Source organism: Paralichthys olivaceus, chromosome 19 (assembly GCF_024713975.1).
Source record: "Paralichthys olivaceus isolate ysfri-2021 chromosome 19, ASM2471397v2, whole genome shotgun sequence".
Classification (NCBI taxonomy): Eukaryota; Metazoa; Chordata; class Actinopteri; order Pleuronectiformes; family Paralichthyidae; genus Paralichthys; species Paralichthys olivaceus.
In genome coordinates, this window is record NC_091111.1 from 9,000,386 (window position 1) to 9,020,001 (window position 19,616).

General features: G+C 40.5%; 1 protein-coding gene across 5 annotated transcripts; it reads right to left on the bottom strand.

The window, feature by feature from the left end:
• Positions 1-378: 378 nt before the first annotated feature.
• On the bottom strand, positions 379-18,865 carry arhgap18 (Rho GTPase activating protein 18). Of its 5 annotated transcripts, none has more exons than XM_069515558.1 (19): positions 16,527-16,807; positions 15,827-15,883; positions 10,001-10,244; positions 9,034-9,172; positions 8,090-8,172; positions 7,745-7,897; positions 7,065-7,128; positions 6,454-6,572; positions 5,803-5,874; positions 5,600-5,693; positions 4,848-4,939; positions 4,504-4,581; positions 4,237-4,396; positions 4,011-4,093; positions 3,687-3,893; positions 3,359-3,493; positions 2,460-2,581; positions 2,282-2,337; positions 379-1,900 (listed from the first exon to the last, which is right to left on the bottom strand). In XM_069515558.1, the coding sequence occupies exons 1-19, from the start codon at positions 16,661-16,663 to the stop codon at positions 1,809-1,811; spliced, it is 2,187 nt and encodes a 728-aa protein (XP_069371659.1). In that variant the 5' UTR covers positions 16,664-16,807; the 3' UTR covers positions 379-1,808. The 5 variants fall into 5 exon arrangements, with proteins under 5 accessions (XP_069371659.1, XP_069371658.1, XP_069371661.1 ...); XM_069515557.1 differs by having other exon boundaries at positions 2,460-2,617; XM_069515560.1 differs by lacking the exons at positions 15,827-15,883; positions 16,527-16,807 and adding an exon at positions 18,752-18,865 and having other exon boundaries at positions 2,460-2,617.
• Between the last annotated feature and the right edge of the window lie 751 nt (positions 18,866-19,616).

A 19,616-nucleotide genomic window follows, 5' to 3' on the forward strand; every position in this document is an offset into this window, starting at 1 on the left:
CGGGTAATAGAAGTTTTTTATGTAGGCACACAACTGGAATTGCTTGTACGTGAATTTCTTAAATATTTACACACAAGAGAAACCTACTCAATAACAGTATGTGACCATGGATAAAATGTATGATGTGGAAAAACATACTTCATATATATAATTGGAGGGAGCTTCATATACTTATACCTAGTTTGTTTGTTTAGGGATTCTTGTAAAGCATGACATATATCAGAACACAAAAATGTCCCTAATTGAGTTGATCATTTTAAAGTGCATGGAGTTTCTATGAAGAATGTTGTTAAGAAGCAAAAACAGGCCTAATAATATAGAACTGTCAGGATGAATAGTGAACCTGTGTTGAACAAAAACACTCAGAAACAGCAGATGTCGTGATTAGTAAGTACATGTTTATTTACAGGCTGTTTTAGTGGTCATTTCCAAGGCAGTAAGAAGACAAGGACTTTATTATTTTAAAGAAACAAAATAAAATTCACAGTTCAAAAGATAATGCAAGGCAGGGAGTGACAGACTGAGTTCAACTAAAAAAAACAGAAATGACACATGGTTATTTAGTTTGATGCTGTAGTGCAGATCTGATCCTCTGCTGCTGAAACTGTGAGAAGCACAAAGGATCAGATTAGGCCTGTGTTGGAGGCTTTTATACTCATTATGCTAAAAGTCCAATTAAAACAACAAATGCCAAAAGGTATGAGTGTCCACTTTCCAGATAGTTTTGGACCCACTATGCTAAGAGTGTATCATTTCATAAGGCCATGTATGCAGTGAGTTAATTTATTCAAAAATGATCAGAGTCCATCTTTAGTATGATGGACAAAACTTGTGAGACAATTGATTAATTCCATGTAGATGTAAGACTGTTCATATAAAATGTGGAAATGTATCTTGTCACATTCGCACAGTCATGTGATTCAAACACACTCGAACATCCACTCTGAAAACAACAATATTAACATGACATAAAAACAGTGATGTCGTCATTGCGTGTCCTCATAAAAACTTTCTGCTGGTTCAGGATCGCCTGACAGTCCACCTCTGGACCCCTGACGTATGCCCATTCAATCCAATGTTCCATACGTACTGGTCACAGTTACATGCTTCCATGCACTCACATTCAACACCATGACCATTTCTTTACTTTTAAGGGCTTTCAATAAAAAATATAGATAAATAAAAGCCAATATTTTCAAAATGGGTAAAACTGATTTAATAGAATTTTGATAACTTATTGCCGCAAACTGTATTAATTCAGCTTATTATAGCAGGCACCACAAAGTGATTAGAGGCAATAAACCACAGTATACAAATGAAATACTTACAGTATCACACAATATTAAGAATCACAATATTGTGACTTAAGTGCTGAGACCAACTAGAGGAAATAACTTTTTCCCCCAGTGTCTGTGGCCTGTGAGAGATGACAGCTGTACTTAAATTACAGTGAGCAGCATAAGGCAGGGTGGAATAAATTAAATGGTTGATTTTGCCATCACAGTCTAATGTTACTTCTTGTTTGGGATTTTTGTTAATGCAAAGAATTGACAATGAAATGTATAACCACACATTTCACCTTATGGGTTTTCATGGATTTTGGATTACTTTGCACTTTGTGGTAGATTTTAAGGGTCAATCATATGTGTAAAACCATGTTACACTCCCATATGTTGAAAACTATCAGTGTCCATGTCAATGTATGTCCCGAAGCAGCAAAACCCACAGAGAACCAGGTGCAGTCCCTTCTCAGCAGGACCCTGTGGTGAGAACAGGAAGAAGTCCAGCATCCATGATTCATCCCCAGTTCATCGCTGTGCAGCTTTGATGACCCACTCTGCTGCAGGGTTCAGCTGGAAGAGGTCTTTCATGTATGTTTCCCCATCTAGACATCTCTCCTCTGTGCAGAGATAGACAGAATTTTTTAGAAGATGAACGTGATGTACTGTTTTTATTGCAAGAATGGATTATTATAATAACGTCCGCCAAGTAGTGTTTATGCTATGTTTTCATCAAGAACTACTTATTGGATTTCTATGACATTTTGAGGGGGTGGGGCACGACCTAGGGCAGAACCCATTCCATTTTGGAGTAAATTAAAATAAATAGGCAGATTCACTTTCACTAAAATGGGGAGATAGGCCGTTAGCCTCCTACGTGTCTGTGGCTTTTACAGCAAAACATTTTTTTTCATCATTTGGCCTGTTGGCTCCATAGCTGGTTATCAGCCGAGAAAATCTTAACATTGCAATGAATTCATTTTAGCAGGAGCAGGACTTACTGATGTTCCCACCGATCTCATAGAGACACAGCTCTTCTCGTTTCACTGCCACTGAACTGGAGGACAAAGAGAGAGGGAGTGAAAGAAGAGAGAAAGTAAGAGAAAGAGTTCAGGAGACATGAGGAGGGGACCCACACTGTAGGCAACACTGCTGTATGCACTGTACATACTACATTACCTGTCTTGGCTGAGGAAGCGTGAGAGAACATCAGCAGCCAGCAGCTCTTCAGTGAGCTGAACAGCCATAGAGGTCTTACTGAACTGGGGGGCTTGGACTCGAATAAATCCCTGTGAACTCTCCTGGTTGGAAACATACAGTGAGTGACACTTCATCAACTGTCAAGGAAACAGATACAAAATGATAATGATCATACAATTCAAATCACTGCACATGTATGAATGTGTTAATTATAAAATGATCCACTGTTCTGTACTGCACTATAAAAAAATATATATCATAGGAGCAACACTCTTAAACAACACCACTAGGTGTCACTTTTATTTAACCTTCAATAAACGCAACCTGTTAAAGAGCAGCATGTATGTTTATCCATTCATCCATCCATTCACCCATCCATCTATCCATCCCACTCATCCTTTAAGGGTCAAGAGGCAGGGTACATTATATTTAGATATAGTTAAATATATTAGCATTAATTTATCATCTGCATAGAAGGTTATGTTTGTTTGTTTGTTAGCAAGATTACACTACTGGACGAACTTCCTTGAAGCCTAAGGGAAAGGATGAAGTATGGATCACGAGCGATCCTGTTAAATTTGAGTGTGGATCTGGATCAGGGGGTGGATGCAAGAATTTATTTGACTACTTTCTGATATCTATGAGTGTGTGAAATGTTGTGCATCTTTACAAGCTTTAACAATGCCAGGCTTACTGCATTGTACATGGTTTACACAAATATGTATAGTAAGTAAAATGTGTGGTAGATTTTGGGTTGTTTAATCATGGATTCAGAATCATACTCCCTCATTCGCACATCTATATGTGGGATTATCAACAGTGATTTCTAAGTAAATGATAACTGAAAACTACACAAGCGGGAAATTAAAACCTCCTACCTCAGGGGCAGCTTTGTCAGGCAGTTTCTCAATGGTGATCTTCTTCAGTAGCTTTCTTACAGCTCTCTCTTTATTCTGTTTCCGCTGACTTTCCATATTCTGTTGTCTGACCTGGGTCATGATGAACTTGGGGATCTGAAGACACATTCCACACATGAAAGTGAGACTTGATACAACACGTGCCATCATTCATAATCCATAAAAAAATGAATCTCCATTGATTTTAATGGAAACACAAATGTTGAGAATGACACAGATGTACACTTTGTCTGTGGGGGTGTTTTAAATGGTAGATCAACGAAGTCAGAGGGATCTTTCTGATTCTTACTGTCCAAAGAAGATTCTGGTATCTTATCAGCAGGCGGACAATGTTGGCTGTGCTGGTTGCCATGGAGAACTCCTGTTGTTCTGTAACCTTGGAGCGGAAGCCTTTGAACATGAAGATGTTGGGTGCCATGACAACTGAGACGTTGTTGAGCGTCATTTTATTCTTGACCTGGTGGTCAATAACACGCTGGAAGAACTCCACCAACGCCTGGGGAAAGACAGAAAAAAGAGAATATATTTACAAAGGAAACAGTGAGGAGTTTCTTATAAAAGAAATGTGATACATTTTTGCATGAGGTTTCTTTGAAACTGAGCGTGCACGCACCTTCAGAGTGTCCCGATTGGGCTCTGGTAACAAAAGGACCAGCAGGTTCAAAGCCTGCAGCTGCTGCTTCTTTGTGGGGAACTCTGTATAACACACACACACACACACACACACACACACACAGTAAAATGCTTGATTGGCACTTTTTTCGGTCCATTGTCTCATAAAGTGGCTGTAAACTTCTCATGATCAAGCAGAATACTTCATGAACAGATGGGGTACATACTGTTGACGGCAATAAAAGTGCTGAGGTACTCCACAGTCAGTAATGGATGGGGTAACTCCCTGATGAACAGCTTCAGAAGGCTCGCAGCATCGTGCTGCTTCAACTGTTGCCATGGAAACATCCCATCATAGCAGGAGGACTCGAGCTCCTGGCACAGTGACTGCAAGAACAAGTAAGGGTCAAACAGACTGGCAGTATAAACCTTACAATCTTTAGCATTTCATATGTCAGCTGTGGTGAAATTTCAATTCAGATACTTGGACCAACCTTGACTCTCGTGGCCACTCCAGGGATCCGTAGAAGCCCCTCTGTGTCTAATCCTTCCTCCTCGATATGAGTGATTAACTAGAGATAAGAGTGACATTGTGTTTACAGAAGACAACGCAAGAAGAAAAAGAGTAATGACTATGACAACTGAAGTCGGGCATAGTGATGACTATATGTCAGTCTAAATAAACTTTATATTCCAGTTGTACAGTGTGTAATATGAATGTAATATGGAAAAAACAGCACGATGCAGGAATATATTACGTCTGTTTGATCAGTTACTAGCATCATTGCTGTTTATTGTCTATGTCTCAGACTGTTTGTGGAGACTGGCAGGTGCTCACCCTCTGCAGTATGAATGGCACTTTGGTCCCAGGAACCCGCCTCTGGTCCTGATCCAATAAAGTGGTGAGTGGCACACCGAACAGACCACTTTCTACACACACACACACACACACACACAGTAAAACATTTATTATTTAAATTTTTGGCGCAGATCCAGAAAAACAGGCGGCTCCAGAGATATCTTTTCCCACTTTGGTGAGATAGGGTGTTAAACTGGTGAAGGTATACAGCGTAGATCCTGCCATTACAAATGCTCAACCAATTGCGGGTCAGTCTCAGCTGTCAATCATGATGTTTCACCCCTTTTTATAGCATTAAAATAACACATTAAAACCAAACTTAGAAAAATTTAAACTTAGACAAACATCACTGTGAATATGTACCTCCAAGATAGAAACTATCCTTGAGAAAACTGTATTTGATGTGTACTTTGAAGTTTAATTTAGTCCATGTCCCATCTTTTAACATGTAGGAGGCAGGATAAATGAAATGTACTGCAGTCAGCCACCAGGTGGCAACAGAGTCCCTTTTGCTAGTCTTTGGTTTGCACATGTAGCTGGTTGTGTGTGTGTGTGTGTGTGTGTGTGTGTGTGTGTGTGTATGTGTGTGTGGCCAATTGTTATGTTTTGTTGTTTTCATCACTGTTCATGTCTGAGTGCCTTTTTTGTGTGTGTAATGAAAAAGCATATTTACCCTGTCGGCTTTGAGGACATACTGTATCTGCATCAATACCGTATGTGTCTCAATTTACCTTTAGTCTTGACTTTGACAGCTTTGTGCGCCTTCAGGTCTATCCCAGCAGTGTCGAAGAGAGCCGTCATCTCCACAAGCACCACTCTACGCACCTAGAGATGGATTTGGAAACAGTGATATTTTCAACTTGAGGACGGACATGCACACACATGCATCCACAGATTATAAAATATTATGTCCTAACACCATATGCCCACTTACCTTTTTCATATCCAGAGGAGACAGATCTCCTACTCTGGTTTGACCTGTTTTATCTCGGAGCAGCTTAAAGTTCTAAAGAAGTAATACAAACGGAGTAAAAGACAAAGGGGCATCAGTGACTGTGGAGGAAAGAGTTAGAAAGCTACCACTGTGCCAAAGTCATATTTGACTGTTTTGATTGAATAGTCAACCACCAGATGTCACTATTGACCAGTTCTTAATCTGCTTTCAGATAAATGCTGCTGACTGCAGATATGCAACACAAGCTGAACTCTAGCTATACTCTGCCCACTTAAGTCTAAAAGTTCTGTATAATGTTCTTTCATGTCATTCTTCTGTTTACATTCTGTTTGTATTACATTTACAAGGCTAAACCAACAACCACACAATAGAAGATTATTGAACAAGACAAACATTTTTTCAAACTTTTAATGAAAATCCTTCCTGTGCAGCGAGGTCCTTACATTTGTCTTGTAATGCCTTACATTAAACTGTCAACACTAGCTTTAATACTAAAGAATGATCACAACAAGGGGCTTTGCATAAGCTTGTATAAAAAAATCAGAGTACCAAAATGCTCCCTGTACTACTAAGGAAGTGAATATACATGTAGCCTTAGTGTGTGCTTGTGTGTGTAGGTATGTGGCTCACTGGTAGTTTGTCGTCAGGCGAGTTAGGGCTGGTGGTGACCTTTAATCTTTGGTTGATATCCCTGTATGTGAGCGCTTGCTCTGAAAACGCCACTTCAACGTTCAGTTCTGTCTCCGTTTCTGTTGAGAGGGACACACACACACGTATGCACACGCAGACACACACACAAGCAAATAGGACCACACAAGCAGCCCATTTAAACAATGTTTGTAGAGGTGAGGTCTAGCCGTTTATACACAGATGGACAACTCCGGGTTTTCATTTATTTAATCACAGTGTTTAAGTCACTTTGACTGAAAGAGGAAGAAAGAGAGTCCTGCTGCTTTTTCTTTACCTTTAAATACACTTAAAATGACCTTTGTCTGATGTTCACACCATTTTTACAGTGTAAGATATCTAGATTCTAATCTTGTTTGGATCTGAACTAAAAACTCAAAAATACTTAGCTTAAAATAATATGCTGTTGTGTTGTATTTCAATTCTAAAATATGTTATGGAGTTGCTAGGCAGAAATTTATTTGGACCTCAGTGAGTCATTCTCCATGCTGACTCATGTGCGTGTGTGTGTGTGTGTGTGTGTGTGTGGGTCTGTAAGAGTATTTCGCACATACCAGCTAAAGTGACTTCTTTTTGTCCATTCTCACTTCCTTCTTTGATCTGAATTGGCAGCTCATCCTGCAGGAGCACAACACAGAGTAATGTTCAACAGGTGTAATGTTCAACAGGTCATCAATTCACACACAGGGAGTGCACCCCCTCCCCAGTGCATTGTTTTCATGTTACATATTATCTTATCTGTTAATTAGTGGACAAAGTTTGCAAAAAAGTAAAAAAAAAAAGGTCACACTTGGTTGAAAACTGTTTCTTTTTGCTGACTGAAGTAGTTTGGACAAGAAGAAAGGACAATAATAATGAAACTCTTTAAATGAATAATCTTATTTATTCTCCCTGCCATCACTTGAATCAAAGCAATAACTTTTCATATTTACACTTGGTTTTATTTATGTAGATTAAACAAAACACATTCATTTCTCTTGATGTTAAGCTAAACTAATGTGCTGCTAGCCTTAGTGTCATATTTAGCACACAGGCCTGAGTGGTATTAATCTTCTTGTCTGACTTTTGGCAAGAAAGCAAATAAGCACAATTTCCAAGGACTATTTCTTATACCTTTCTTAATATATTATATATATATATATATTTACAGTTCACATATCTCAGATCTAACCTCTTTCATGCCGGTACAATTAACAGTTTGTGGATATTTGCATGTGTGTGTGTGTCTTTGAACCTTTTCAGGAGGTCTGAATATATCCCTAACATCAGGAACGTGTTGTCGGTTGCGTCGCCGTAGCAACGTCTGCTGTAGCGATGCCACACGGCGCTCTACGGCCGCCGCCTGCGTTCTGGTTAGCGTGGACAGGAACACTGCATTGTCTTCTTCCTGTCAATCAATCAATTACAATCACACCTGAGTCAACTGATGTAACCATTATCTGTACCACGTTAATCTGTTAAATACTCCTGGACTGATATAACAGGTTTAACCTCACGGCAAACGTGTCAAATACGAAACATGATAAACTATGACACAACGTGCACTCAGGTCTCATAATTACAGATAGATGATTAATACCTGATCCTGGTCAGCTGCCAATGTGTCATCAAAGAGTTGGGCTAGCCCCGCCTCTGCGAGCCACGCTTCCTCCTGCTCTCCTTCTGAAAGAGAAAATGATAAAGACTGAAAAGAAAAGTGAGGAGTTTGTTTCCTAAGATAAGACAACGCTTGTATAACCTTGTGACTCAAAGAGAAGGGAAGGGGAAGATGACTGTTTTAAAAAAAGTGTATAATTTTTAACCCTTAGCCTTTAACCCTGAAACACTTACAATCCCACAGGTGCAGGAAAGGGAAAAGACCAACCGCAGGCAGAAGTGGACACAGACATTATACAGGAAGAGTGTGTTTGCTCCACAGAACAATAGTCATCACAAACAGACTAAATGAGGAATGCAATTCCTCACGTACAAAACAACACCCGCTCCAGTCTGCACATGCCTGAGCAGGCAGGGATTTTTCTTTTTTGATTTAACGGCTGAAATTTACACATTACATCTGAGTTGTTCTCGAGTCTTTAGGATGCTCAGAGTTCTGGTTCAGCTGCAAAATGTGACAAAATGATTACATAAAGATGAAAAATAACTTCAGAGGAACACAACAATGACCACAAAGAGATGCACAACAACCAACAAGAGATATGGAGATGCAAAACTATGCAGAGTAAGTTGTCAGAGTTTGTTTTTGTGTTGCCAAGTGTCTCAAAGCTCTAGTTCACCTGCATGATGATGAAGATGGTACAACTTTCAGGCAGCATGTCTCCGATGTATGATGGACATTTGTGTCTTGAAGCACACGTATGCTCAGATTAACCTATTGTCAAACTCTGCACTACATAATCTTTACATTAGCAGGAATGTTCTGAATCAAGAATCAAAATGAGTCTGACCCCATCTGCACTACATGGAATCAAAAATTCAGTGTGTATCCCTTTGAGGTCTGTCCACGGACACAGTGTATCCTACCCTCGGGAGTTTTATTCTGCTCCTCCTCTTGAACTTCTCCTTCTCCTCCACTGTCTCCCCTTCCCGCTCCTTCCCCCGAGCGAGTGATGTTCTCCACCTCCTTCCAGTAATCGTCCATCTCCAGCTCATCCAGAGAGTCCTGTGGCACACGTTGCCAAACAAAATTTAATCATTTCAACGACTTTAATTTTAATTTCCTGTTTCATATATTGTTTCTGTCTCGAACTGTGATTTTTGATGATAAATTAAAAAGTAATGCAGTTGCTCTCCCACACACACTGAAAGAAGCAAACACATTCCTGAAGTCTAAACAGACCTTGGAGCTTGTCTCTCCCTCTCACTCTTTTTTTCCAAAAATGGAACTAAAATTATAGTAAACTGGATGATTTTTACTGAGTCTCCACATATAGAAAAAAACACATGCACAAACACAAGCACATTCTTATAGCAGAGTAGCAGAGAAGGTTGTTGCCACTGAATCTCATCACAAAAGACGACAATATCATTCTAACCAGCATTCATGTCATTGGGCGCTACAATGCAAAGGAATTAAATAGTTATATAATGATAATTGAAGAAATACACCTTAAAATATGAAAGGTATATCATACAGGTCAGTGCAGTGTAGAGTGCTTCACAACTGACAAATTGTTTCCATAAAATTGGTGATTAATGTTATAAAAACAAATAAAAACATACAAAATATAAAAGTGAATACAAATTTAAAGATACAGAAGAAGTAGAAGTACAACATTCTGAATATTTAAATATGACTCCAACAAAATCCGAAGAAAACTATTTTAGAAAAGAAAAGAAAAAGTGTAAAGAACAGAAATGTAAGCAGAGAGTCAGGAATGGAAAATGACATCACGTTACAGAACAGAGCAGAAAGAGCCAATGAAAGAATCCCAAAGCTGAACTCATTGAATGTTTAGAAAGCTAAGGACTGTACTACACACGAGCCTACCTGAGAGTAACAGCGCTGACACGTGGGTCGTGGTCTGGCCCTGGCGTTGGGACTGTGTCTGGGGCTGGAGTGAGACTTTGGGCTGGAGGAGGGCTGAGACCTGGAGCAGGCTGCAGAGCTCGGATTGGGGAGTGACAGCGACGGTTCAGTGCTGCTGGTAACACTGGCTGCAGTGCCAGGCCCGACTCCGTATCCATGTGGTGTGTTTTGGTTCTGTTGAAGGGTGTACTGGCCTGTTCTGCGGCTGGAAGAGGAAAGACACATCTGGTTATCGCCCTTGATAACACATGTTGAAGCTTGGACATGCCCCAGCTCTCACTGCCTCGCATTACTTCACTTGTTGCTGTGAACTTTTTACCTTTGTTTCTCAATTACATAATACCTAATAACAAAACATACAAATATTCCTGGATAGCAAACGTTAGATTGACTGGGTTTGTCATGCTTTACATAATTATTATTACTGTCCTGTGGTTGTGAGGTTTTATTTCCAGTCTCATATGAGTTCACCACTGAAATCTAATCTGTTCATCTCTGAGTCCAAGTTAGAGCTTGTCAAAAATTTAAGAAATTCCCAACAGGGAGAAGTGAGATATCGTGTTCAAGAGGTCAATAACATGTTTTGTTTTAATCAGTTCTCAATACTTGATGACAAGTGAATGTTTATGTCAGATGTAATGAAATTCCCTATATGGGTGTTTCTGATATATCACGTTCACAAGAAACTGAGGTCACAGTGACAATGATATTTGACTACCAAATTCTAACAAGTTCATCAATGAGTTCCAGGGAATCTTTGTGCTAAATGAAACAAACATTTCCTCATGAATTCCCTGAGATATCATGTTCACAACACGCAACTGCAGTGATGTTTCACCAGGTAGGTTTCATCTTTGCTTTCATTTTGATCCACATGTCAGCTCGGGGCCTGCAGTGCATGTTAGTTTCCTTTAATGGACGCACAAGAGAGATAGCTCATATGACACGAGTGGTCAGTGAATCAGACAGACAGAACTCGACCAAAGTATCAAAATAAAGATGAGCGGGTGGCGTGCATTTGTTGAAGTCCCTGCCAGACTTATGAGAACAACATCAGAAAGATCTAAGAATAGAAGCATGGACTCAGCTCATCTCACATCACAGCACACTGGTCTGAATAAGAGCTTGTTATAGTGGTTATGACCTCATCCTGTTTAACTATAATGACTGTTTTGTCATATATACTAATGGACACGGGGATGTGAGGCAGCTGACCATATGACAATCAGTAAGCTGCACCAAAATTATGTAGATAACACTTTCCTCAAAGTGTCTTGATGAAAATGTCAAAAACATCCTAAATCTTGCAATGTTAAAGACAGAGAAAACAAATCCTGAGTGCAACACACACTAAAGATGGAATGGCTTCTTTCTTGGCCAATGTCCCATCTTTCAACCAAGTTTTATGGAAATCTGTTCAGCAGTTTATGAGTAATCCTGCTGACAAACCAACAGACATGGAAAATCTTACCATCCTTGGCAGAGGTTTTAAACACTCACTCACAAATGTTCAGAAAATGGGCAAAATTTCCACAGTGCTACGGAGCATTTGGGGGAGTTGTGTAAAAGAATCTAATAGAATTTTGAGGCTCGTACTGATAATTGATATCAGTTTCAAAAAAACATCCAATTACAGCAGATCAGCTGATTAGCCACACATAATAAATAAATAAATAAATCTCAATGTAGATCCTGCACTGGGTCGTATACCTGCCTGTATATAAAAGAAATCATGGTTGTTTTTTCTTTTCTTTTTATTGAGCATTAATAAATCAGCCTGACATTTTTGTTATTCATTATTGTGAATATTTACGACACAATCTTTCGCCCCAGTTCTGAACTGACAATGCAGCCGACCGGCTCCACAGGGAGTCACTTTGTACGATTACTGCGAAACTGGTCTTTGTGTCACTTTGCATTTGCCTACATCAACAACGGGTGGTGGGTGCCTGAGTGTGAGTGTGCCGCACATCTGAATGGAACAATGCAACATGCATAGCAGCAGATAAGCTCAGACCAGGCATCATAAAAGCCACCTATCCGCATAACACAATATGAATCAATTATGGCATTTCACTGTGATTGTGTTGCTGATGTCTTTATCTCTGAGTGTGGGTTGCGTTGCAGGACATGTATGAACAGAATCTGGATTTAATTTAGAGATAATTACAGGGGACGTTTTCGTACCTACAGGGTGCAGGTTTGCAAATTGCCCTTGTGCAGGACTGTGGGACAAACGTACAAACCGTGGTGTCATTATCAACCAACATATACACAGATAAAAATACACTGTAGAACAAGCTGATGTCCTTCAGTGAGTGTGCATTGGCTCTTATTTCTTTAGTTTTGCTGATGTCCAACTGAATGTCCCCTTTGTTGTGACAGGAAGTGACACAGTGCATTCTTTCTCTCTGCTCTCTTCCTTCTTCTCTGTCTCTCGTTCTTTCTTTCTGCCTTCAAGCTACACTTTTATTGACTGAGCACCTTTAGCTCTGGAACAATGGACTGAGGGTTCAGCTGCCAACAGCAGATCTGTCCTTTCTGTGTCCCGTCCCAATCAAGCTGAGAGGTTTCTGTCAACAACACGTCACTCATCCATCCTACCCATGAATCATCAGTGTGAACACAAATGATTCTTCCCTGACTTATACCTCATTCTTCCACTAAGTTTTGTGGTAATCGGTCCAGTAGTAAGTAAACTTCCTTACATACAAAGAAACAAAAGGAGGTGGGGGTAATTAAAGACAAGGTATTGTTTAAGCAGGGTCACTGGACCTGGGCGTACAGGGATAATGCTGTTTCCAATATTTAGTCGTGAAACACATCTAACATCAATGAAGGGCAGAACAGGAATTCAATCGTTTGTGATATTAACTTTGGAGTCAGAGTGAACAGCAGGAAGTCGATGTGCTGTATTCATTAATTTGGAATTATGAGTGAAGTGTTTTACACTGAGGGTCCATGCTGAGGCAAGGCCACATACCACAGGAGACTTCCTGCCACACACACAAACACACACACACAGCGTTTTAAATAAAGCACTAGTAAATATAGATACACACTTTGATCTTGTTTTAACAAAGCACTTTGTTGGCGTTTCACCAACATTCAACCTCCTCCTTCCTTCTCTTTTCTTTCCACCTCCTTTTCCTCCTCTTGTCACCCCCTTCCTCTCTTATACCTCGCCTGGGACTTGAGTCGTCTCCTTTTCCTTTTCTGTTGGTACTTAATATCCCCTCCCTTGACGTCCTCCCTGTTTTCCCACATTTTTTCCCTGAATGGTTCCATCTCTTCTTCCCTCTTTTCTGACCTGGCCCCAGTATCTAAGCACTGTGTGATAACACATGCTGGAACAAGCTGTCTGACTCCTCTCAGTCCCACTTTAACAAAAGCAAAGTAAGAGGTTCTTCAGCTGACATGTGTCCACTCACGGCCTGTAACATTCTCCTTTTCAGACAACCTGATAAGAAGAGATCATACATTAGCCATCATCAATAACTGTCCAAATACAACAAACGTTCAACGCTGATAATAAAGAGGTGTTGCTATTGATGTGACTCTGATGCAACAGCTTTGGAATTATCTGATTGGCTTAGATACTCGTGTCTCGTTTTCCATCCAACTATAATCCTGTGGTGGGAGAAAATATCTTTACGAGCTTGTTAAAAATTAAGCTCTGAAGCTTTCATGGCCAGTTTTTCTTCACTGGTCTGAATGATTTGCCGATGTTGTAAATAGTGTCGGGTGATCAGTGCTGACATGTTTTTGGAGCGGGTCTATTCCAGTTCATAGAATGTGAATGTCAAGACCACAACACACACACGACTATAATGCAAACAAAGTTCTACATACAATCGTGCACGTGACATTGCTCCATTCCGTGCACAGGTGGGCTGCCCTTGTGAGGAAAACAAACACATTCTCTCTCTGGCACACTTTCATACGTATGTGCACAAATGACCTTTTAAAGAAAAAACTGCTGCAGCTGTGTGAGTGATTGTTCTACACTCTGTCCAAATACACACACCTTTTATCAGCTTGTTGGAGTCGCCGACATAGATGAAGTGTGTGGGATAGTGCATTTGTGTTTGTGAGGTGTGAAAAAACCCTGCAGGAGACTATATCAGCCAGCAAAGAGCAAACTGCACCAGTGAGCTGAACATGAGCCAAGATCAGAGGAGGTGACTCTTTGAATCCACATGAGTGTGAGTCACTGAAGTGACACAGAGCTCCTGACTTGACCGGCACATTCAATTATATGACACTGAAGATTTACACTTAAAAATCCAAACTTATTTAAACATGTCTCCTTTGTGCCTTTCATATGATAATATGATATTATGAGGGACATATGAAGTCAGTATTTCCACATCAACAGAGCAATAAATGATATGTAATGCATTATATGATTCGGCACCTACAAATAAATGATGAGCATTGCACAGCTGAGGAAGCTATATGTGTGTTTGTGTGTGTTCTTGTTCCTGATCCTGTCAGGACCAGTAGACCTGATGTGGACCAAACCTAATGAGGCCAAACATCAGTTCTGAGGTCACGGTTAAGGTTAGGGGAAAGATGTGAATTGTAAATGATGGTTTAGTCATGAACTGGTCATGGTTAAAATTAGGGATAATGTTATAAGCAGTGTAAACCTCTCTCTCTCTGTGTGTGTGTGTGTGTGTGTGTGTGTGTGTGTGTGTTATTCCCATTTACATCAACAGGTGCCAGCTGTCCTCTATAAAGACAGAGGCTGCCTCTGTTCCCCCTTGGAAACAGTTAGTTACTGGTCTCACCACTGACCCACTGGCAGAATAAATCACATAATATCTAATACCCCCTCCCCATTGTCAATCTGTCTTTCTCCATCCCTGCATGTCACTGTCTCTTTTTCAACATGAGTTGTGTTTTTTTATGTGCTCACTGCAGTCATCTGTTCTAACTTCACCCTGACAGACACTAGATTTCAAACCGACAGACAGTGTGCTACAGATTCACAGCTACGATGACTTATCAAAGCAGTCCATGCTTGTCTGGTGTCCAGCTCATCTTCCTTTCTGCAGATGTCATTTCCTGTGCAGCGTAGTATTTCTGCTGGCTGGCTGTTGCCTCACACAGTACATTTATTAAAACCATGTGTGTCCACTGACCACTAAGCAATACTTAAGGAAGCACTCACTCACTCTCTCTCTCTCTCTCTCCTACAATTAAAGTGTAGAACACAAAGCTCTTTGGCTAACAGAGGAGCTGAACCTCAAAAACCTCTGTGTGACAGACTCCAGCAGGCTCGTAACCTAAGGCTACTTAGGTCAGATGTCTGCAGCTGGTAAAAGGCCATCAGCTTTCTGTCTGTCCATCCGTCTGTTTGTCTGTGTCACTCTGTCTCCCATTTCCTGACCAAAGGGAAACAATGACCACGAGACTAAACCCTCAAGTCAACCTAGACAGGACGCACACACACTCTTGCTGTGGGAGGTGAAACAAAGGCAGGCTGTAATGTGATGCTGGGTTTTTTTCCCAGTTAGCTGGAGAAGCCATCTGGAACACACACGCATACATATACTGTATACACACACACACACACACATATGCATACACACAAATACATGCAGAGGCAGGTGTGTCCATCTGAATACCAGCTGGACTGGGTTGTTTACCTTTACCACGCCACAGTGGTAGACAGCAGTTGTTTGCTGACCTGAGCATGCACTGGACACACAAACACACAGCTCGGCCTTTTCGAGTAAACAAGTTATAAATAAGACTGTAACTGTGAAGTGTGTACCGCACTTAGAATGAGTCTTCTTGTCATTGAGGAGAATGCTGACACGCCATGATGACAACAAGCTGTAAACAAAGGATGTGGAGGTTCATGAATGGTTCGATCAACATAAAATATTATCAACAATCATCCTGCTAAACAATCATTTGTTTACAATTTCTGATTTCATCATCCTTAATGAGAAGTTTTGCATCTTTTTCCTCAATTTCATATCTTAAAAACTGAGAATATTGAGGTTTTGGGTGTCAGGTTAATTCATCAGCTAAATAAAACCATCTCTACATAAACCAGAGTCTGACTTCATATCAGTTTTTAACTAAGGCTGGTTTATGTTGCACAGTCTTCAGGGGAGGACAGTATCATTATCTGAAGACTAACAGCTTTATCTCAGAGTTGCGGGTTAAGACTGGCAACCTTGTAAAATCTGAGCTGTTATATCAGAGTCAGGGTGAACCTGCTGATAAAGATAAATAAAACCATAACCCAGGGCTGCAGAGGAGGAGCTGGACACGTGCTCATACAGAAACTAAGTTAGTTGGGGGGGGGGTATCTATATGACCAGGTTAGTGCTGGTTGGTCAACAACACCATGTTTACTCTGCTGTGAAGTTCAAACCGAGGAAAACAACACAACAATGACCTTTACACACACACACACACACACACACACACACACACACACACGCTGGATCGCGGTGTTATGTCGCACCTGGGTTCGGTGGAGGTCTCGGGGTCCCTGGCTGATTGACAGCTGGGGGCGCACGGTCCGGTTTGGGGCAACAGTTCCGCGTTGCTGTGGTAACCCGTTAAAACCACTCCCCGGGTCTGCTGCTGCTGTCGACTCATGTTTCTCCTCCTCTTCCTCTTCTGTCCTCCTCTTCACACTCAGCTGACATCCACACTCTCTCTCATCTGTCTATCTGTCGTCCATCGCCGGCATGTTGTGGTCTCTGCTCCCCCCTTCTCTCCCTCCGTCACCCTCTTGTTCTCTCTCTCTCTCTCTCTGGAGCTTGTCAATGGGACGGGGGCGGGACTACAGACACAACGCAGCCCAGGGATTGGCTGAAACCGCGGTCAAAGTTTCCTGGATGAATGCGCCCCCTGCTGCTTGTAAAGAGTTACCGTCACTTAGCCACTGTGTGCACTGTGGCAAAGCAAGAAAGTTTGAAAAGCATAACTGTTGAGTCTCAATCTGTCTGTGTGTATGTGGATGTGTACAATAATGTTCAAATGTGTAATGAGATTTGTGAACGTGTACATGCACCTGCAAATCTGTATTTAGTGTGTGTGTGTGTGTGTGTGTGTGTGTGTGTGAGCAGATTTTAAATTGTGTACAGAAATATATATTAAGATTAGAAAGTGTATTTATATCTGTAAATGTTAAGACACATCTGTAAATGCATACATGGAAACTACTGGCAAAAAATAATATTTTGCTTCAAGACCTGAAAATATATAATAACGATAAAAAATGTTGGCTGTAGTTGACTTTCTTACTCATTTCTTATGTCGAGTCACTGACTGCATGACTATGTATTGACAACATTTATATTGGCTGAGTCTACGTGCGTCTATGTATGTGCTTCCTGCAAGTGTTGTGTATGCCGTTTGTATGTGTTTGAACAAAAGTGGTACTGCAGTGCACTCACTGGCTATTAAAAAAGATTGACTCACATCTTCAGGAAGCTGTTTCTATTAATTATTAACCCATGACATAATTTGCTGTGTGTTTTAATATGACGAAGTCCACACCCACTTCATGCTTGGTTTCTTGTTTTCTGTACTCAAACGCACTGGCTTTGTACAGTTTGGTGATCAACACACGGACAGCACAGAACAAGAAGGGAAACTGGACTTAAACAGATCAGCAACAAAGTTAAACAAATAGGGTGATAAAAAAGTATAGGTGGGTCATTATATCTGTTGTTGTGATGTGTGCCTGTAGATGAGTGTTTTTGTGTAGAAGATGCAAACAATGGAGAGAGAAGAAAAGTGGAGACAGTGTGACAATGTTTGTTGGAGGGAGAAATAAAAGATGAATAAAAAAAACTGAAGAAATTGAAGGGGGAGAGAAAAAGAAATGCAATTCTTCCAGAGGGCTTCACTGGTTGGGCAGTGATGACAGAGGGAAGCTGCAGGTCAGTTGAGTCTGAGTATAATTTTAGATATTATAATTGTTATGTATAATTTTAATGACTGAGGGTGTTCACATCAATATCAGGTGAAACACGTAGGAATCACAGCCCTGTTTAAACACACTTCCTCAGTAAACACACAGCCAAAACAAACACTGAGGTATTTTAAGGCCAAACACTAGATTAGTCCTTGAATGTGCAGGTCAAGTCCAAATGATCATGTATTGTGAGGTGAAGACCAAATATGGAGTCCTTATGGGTGTGTTTCATGGACAAAAAAGGATTTAGAATCATAAATATTACTTTCATAAAACAGATTATTTGCTCTCATATTTCTTTAACATTTAATATCCTATTCTGCAGGTTTGGGCAGGTTGAGCACAGTTTATACATTATTTCCTCTCCTTACTTAATTCTGTTCATATTGAGTATTAGATTTACTGGTCATTACCATTTAACACACTCTGATTGTATATAACACTTATTAAACCTTTGAAGGAATCGTTTGAAAACTGAAGGAGAGTCATTATATTAAAATATCAAAATAATGTATAATATTGGCTACATTGTAATACTTAAAGTTCACAGGGAATGTTACATTTACAATTTTATAATGTGACTAAATAGTTTGAACATTCCTCAATGCTTTTCTTGCGTCAGTGCGACTGTGATGCAGAGGCCCTTTTTCTGTAAAGCCAAAATCCTGATCACATGAACAAAAACATCAACAGTAACGGGTCACGGAGATGAGTTAAAAAACATGTCAACTGAATAAGACTGAAAATCATTATGTCCTTACCTGAGATGAAGGTAGTGTGTGAGTCTGGAGGCCATCATATCCGTCTGTGGCTTGTCGTTGTTCACTCAGCATGTCCGTCTGGCCATGTGCTGGGAGATGATGGTGAAACACACACTGTGACAATTGGATTAACCAGAGAGGTCAATCAGATTTTTCTGCTCCTCCATCTGCACCCCTCCTCCTCCTCAGCACTTCTGATCCTGTCATCCCACCTTCCCCCCCTTCTCCTCTGTCCTCTCTCCATCCTCCACTCGATACATTCGGCTTCGCTGCATCCCCATCTTGGCCCCCTCCTCCCCTCCACCACCTTAACTGCAAAAGACTGTGCCATGCAGACTTAGCCAGACAATATGGCCACCTGTTTCAGGTGTAGGCTAAAGGAAACAGTGGACACAGCAGATGCCTAAGCTGTTGCATAGGGAGAAAGATAGTTGACGGTCACTTAATAGGAGATGTGGAAAGAAATTAAAATAAAGACTGAGAAATTTGAGAGAATATCATAAAACAAAACAAAAATCATATCGGAAAGGTTTTCTAATTCTCATATTAAATATAAAAACATAAAATAATGCTTATTCCATTTGTTAAATTTCTAATATTTACTAAATACTTCATCAATAGTTCATGACTTTTAATGTGTCTATTTTTTAATCATATTCTGATTGAGTGGGGATTTCACAGATGCTCACATATGCCCCCTAGCGTCTCTCGCTGCACATAACAACTACTGTTACTTAAAGTTGTTTTTAAAGTACACACCCTGGCAAGGCACCATGTCCAGGGTGTACCCCGCCTCTGGCCCTATGTCAGCTCACTCATGACCCTTGAAGGATAAGTGGTGTAGGTAATGAATGGATGGATGGAT

Bases quoted from the DNA above. Each gene is read 5' to 3' on its own strand.
- arhgap18 (XM_069515557.1), bottom strand. From the start codon at position 16,663: ATGAGTCGACAGCAGCAGCAGACCCGGGGAGTGGTTTTAACGGGTTAC. The intron at 6,573-7,064 runs GTATGTGCGAAA...CCCTCTCAACAG, and splicing joins AAAAGAAGTCACTTTAGCTG to AAACGGAGACAGAACTGAAC. The intron at 1,901-2,281 runs GTAAGTCCTGCT...ATCTCTGCACAG, and splicing joins TGAGATCGGTGGGAACATCA to AGGAGAGATGTCTAGATGGG.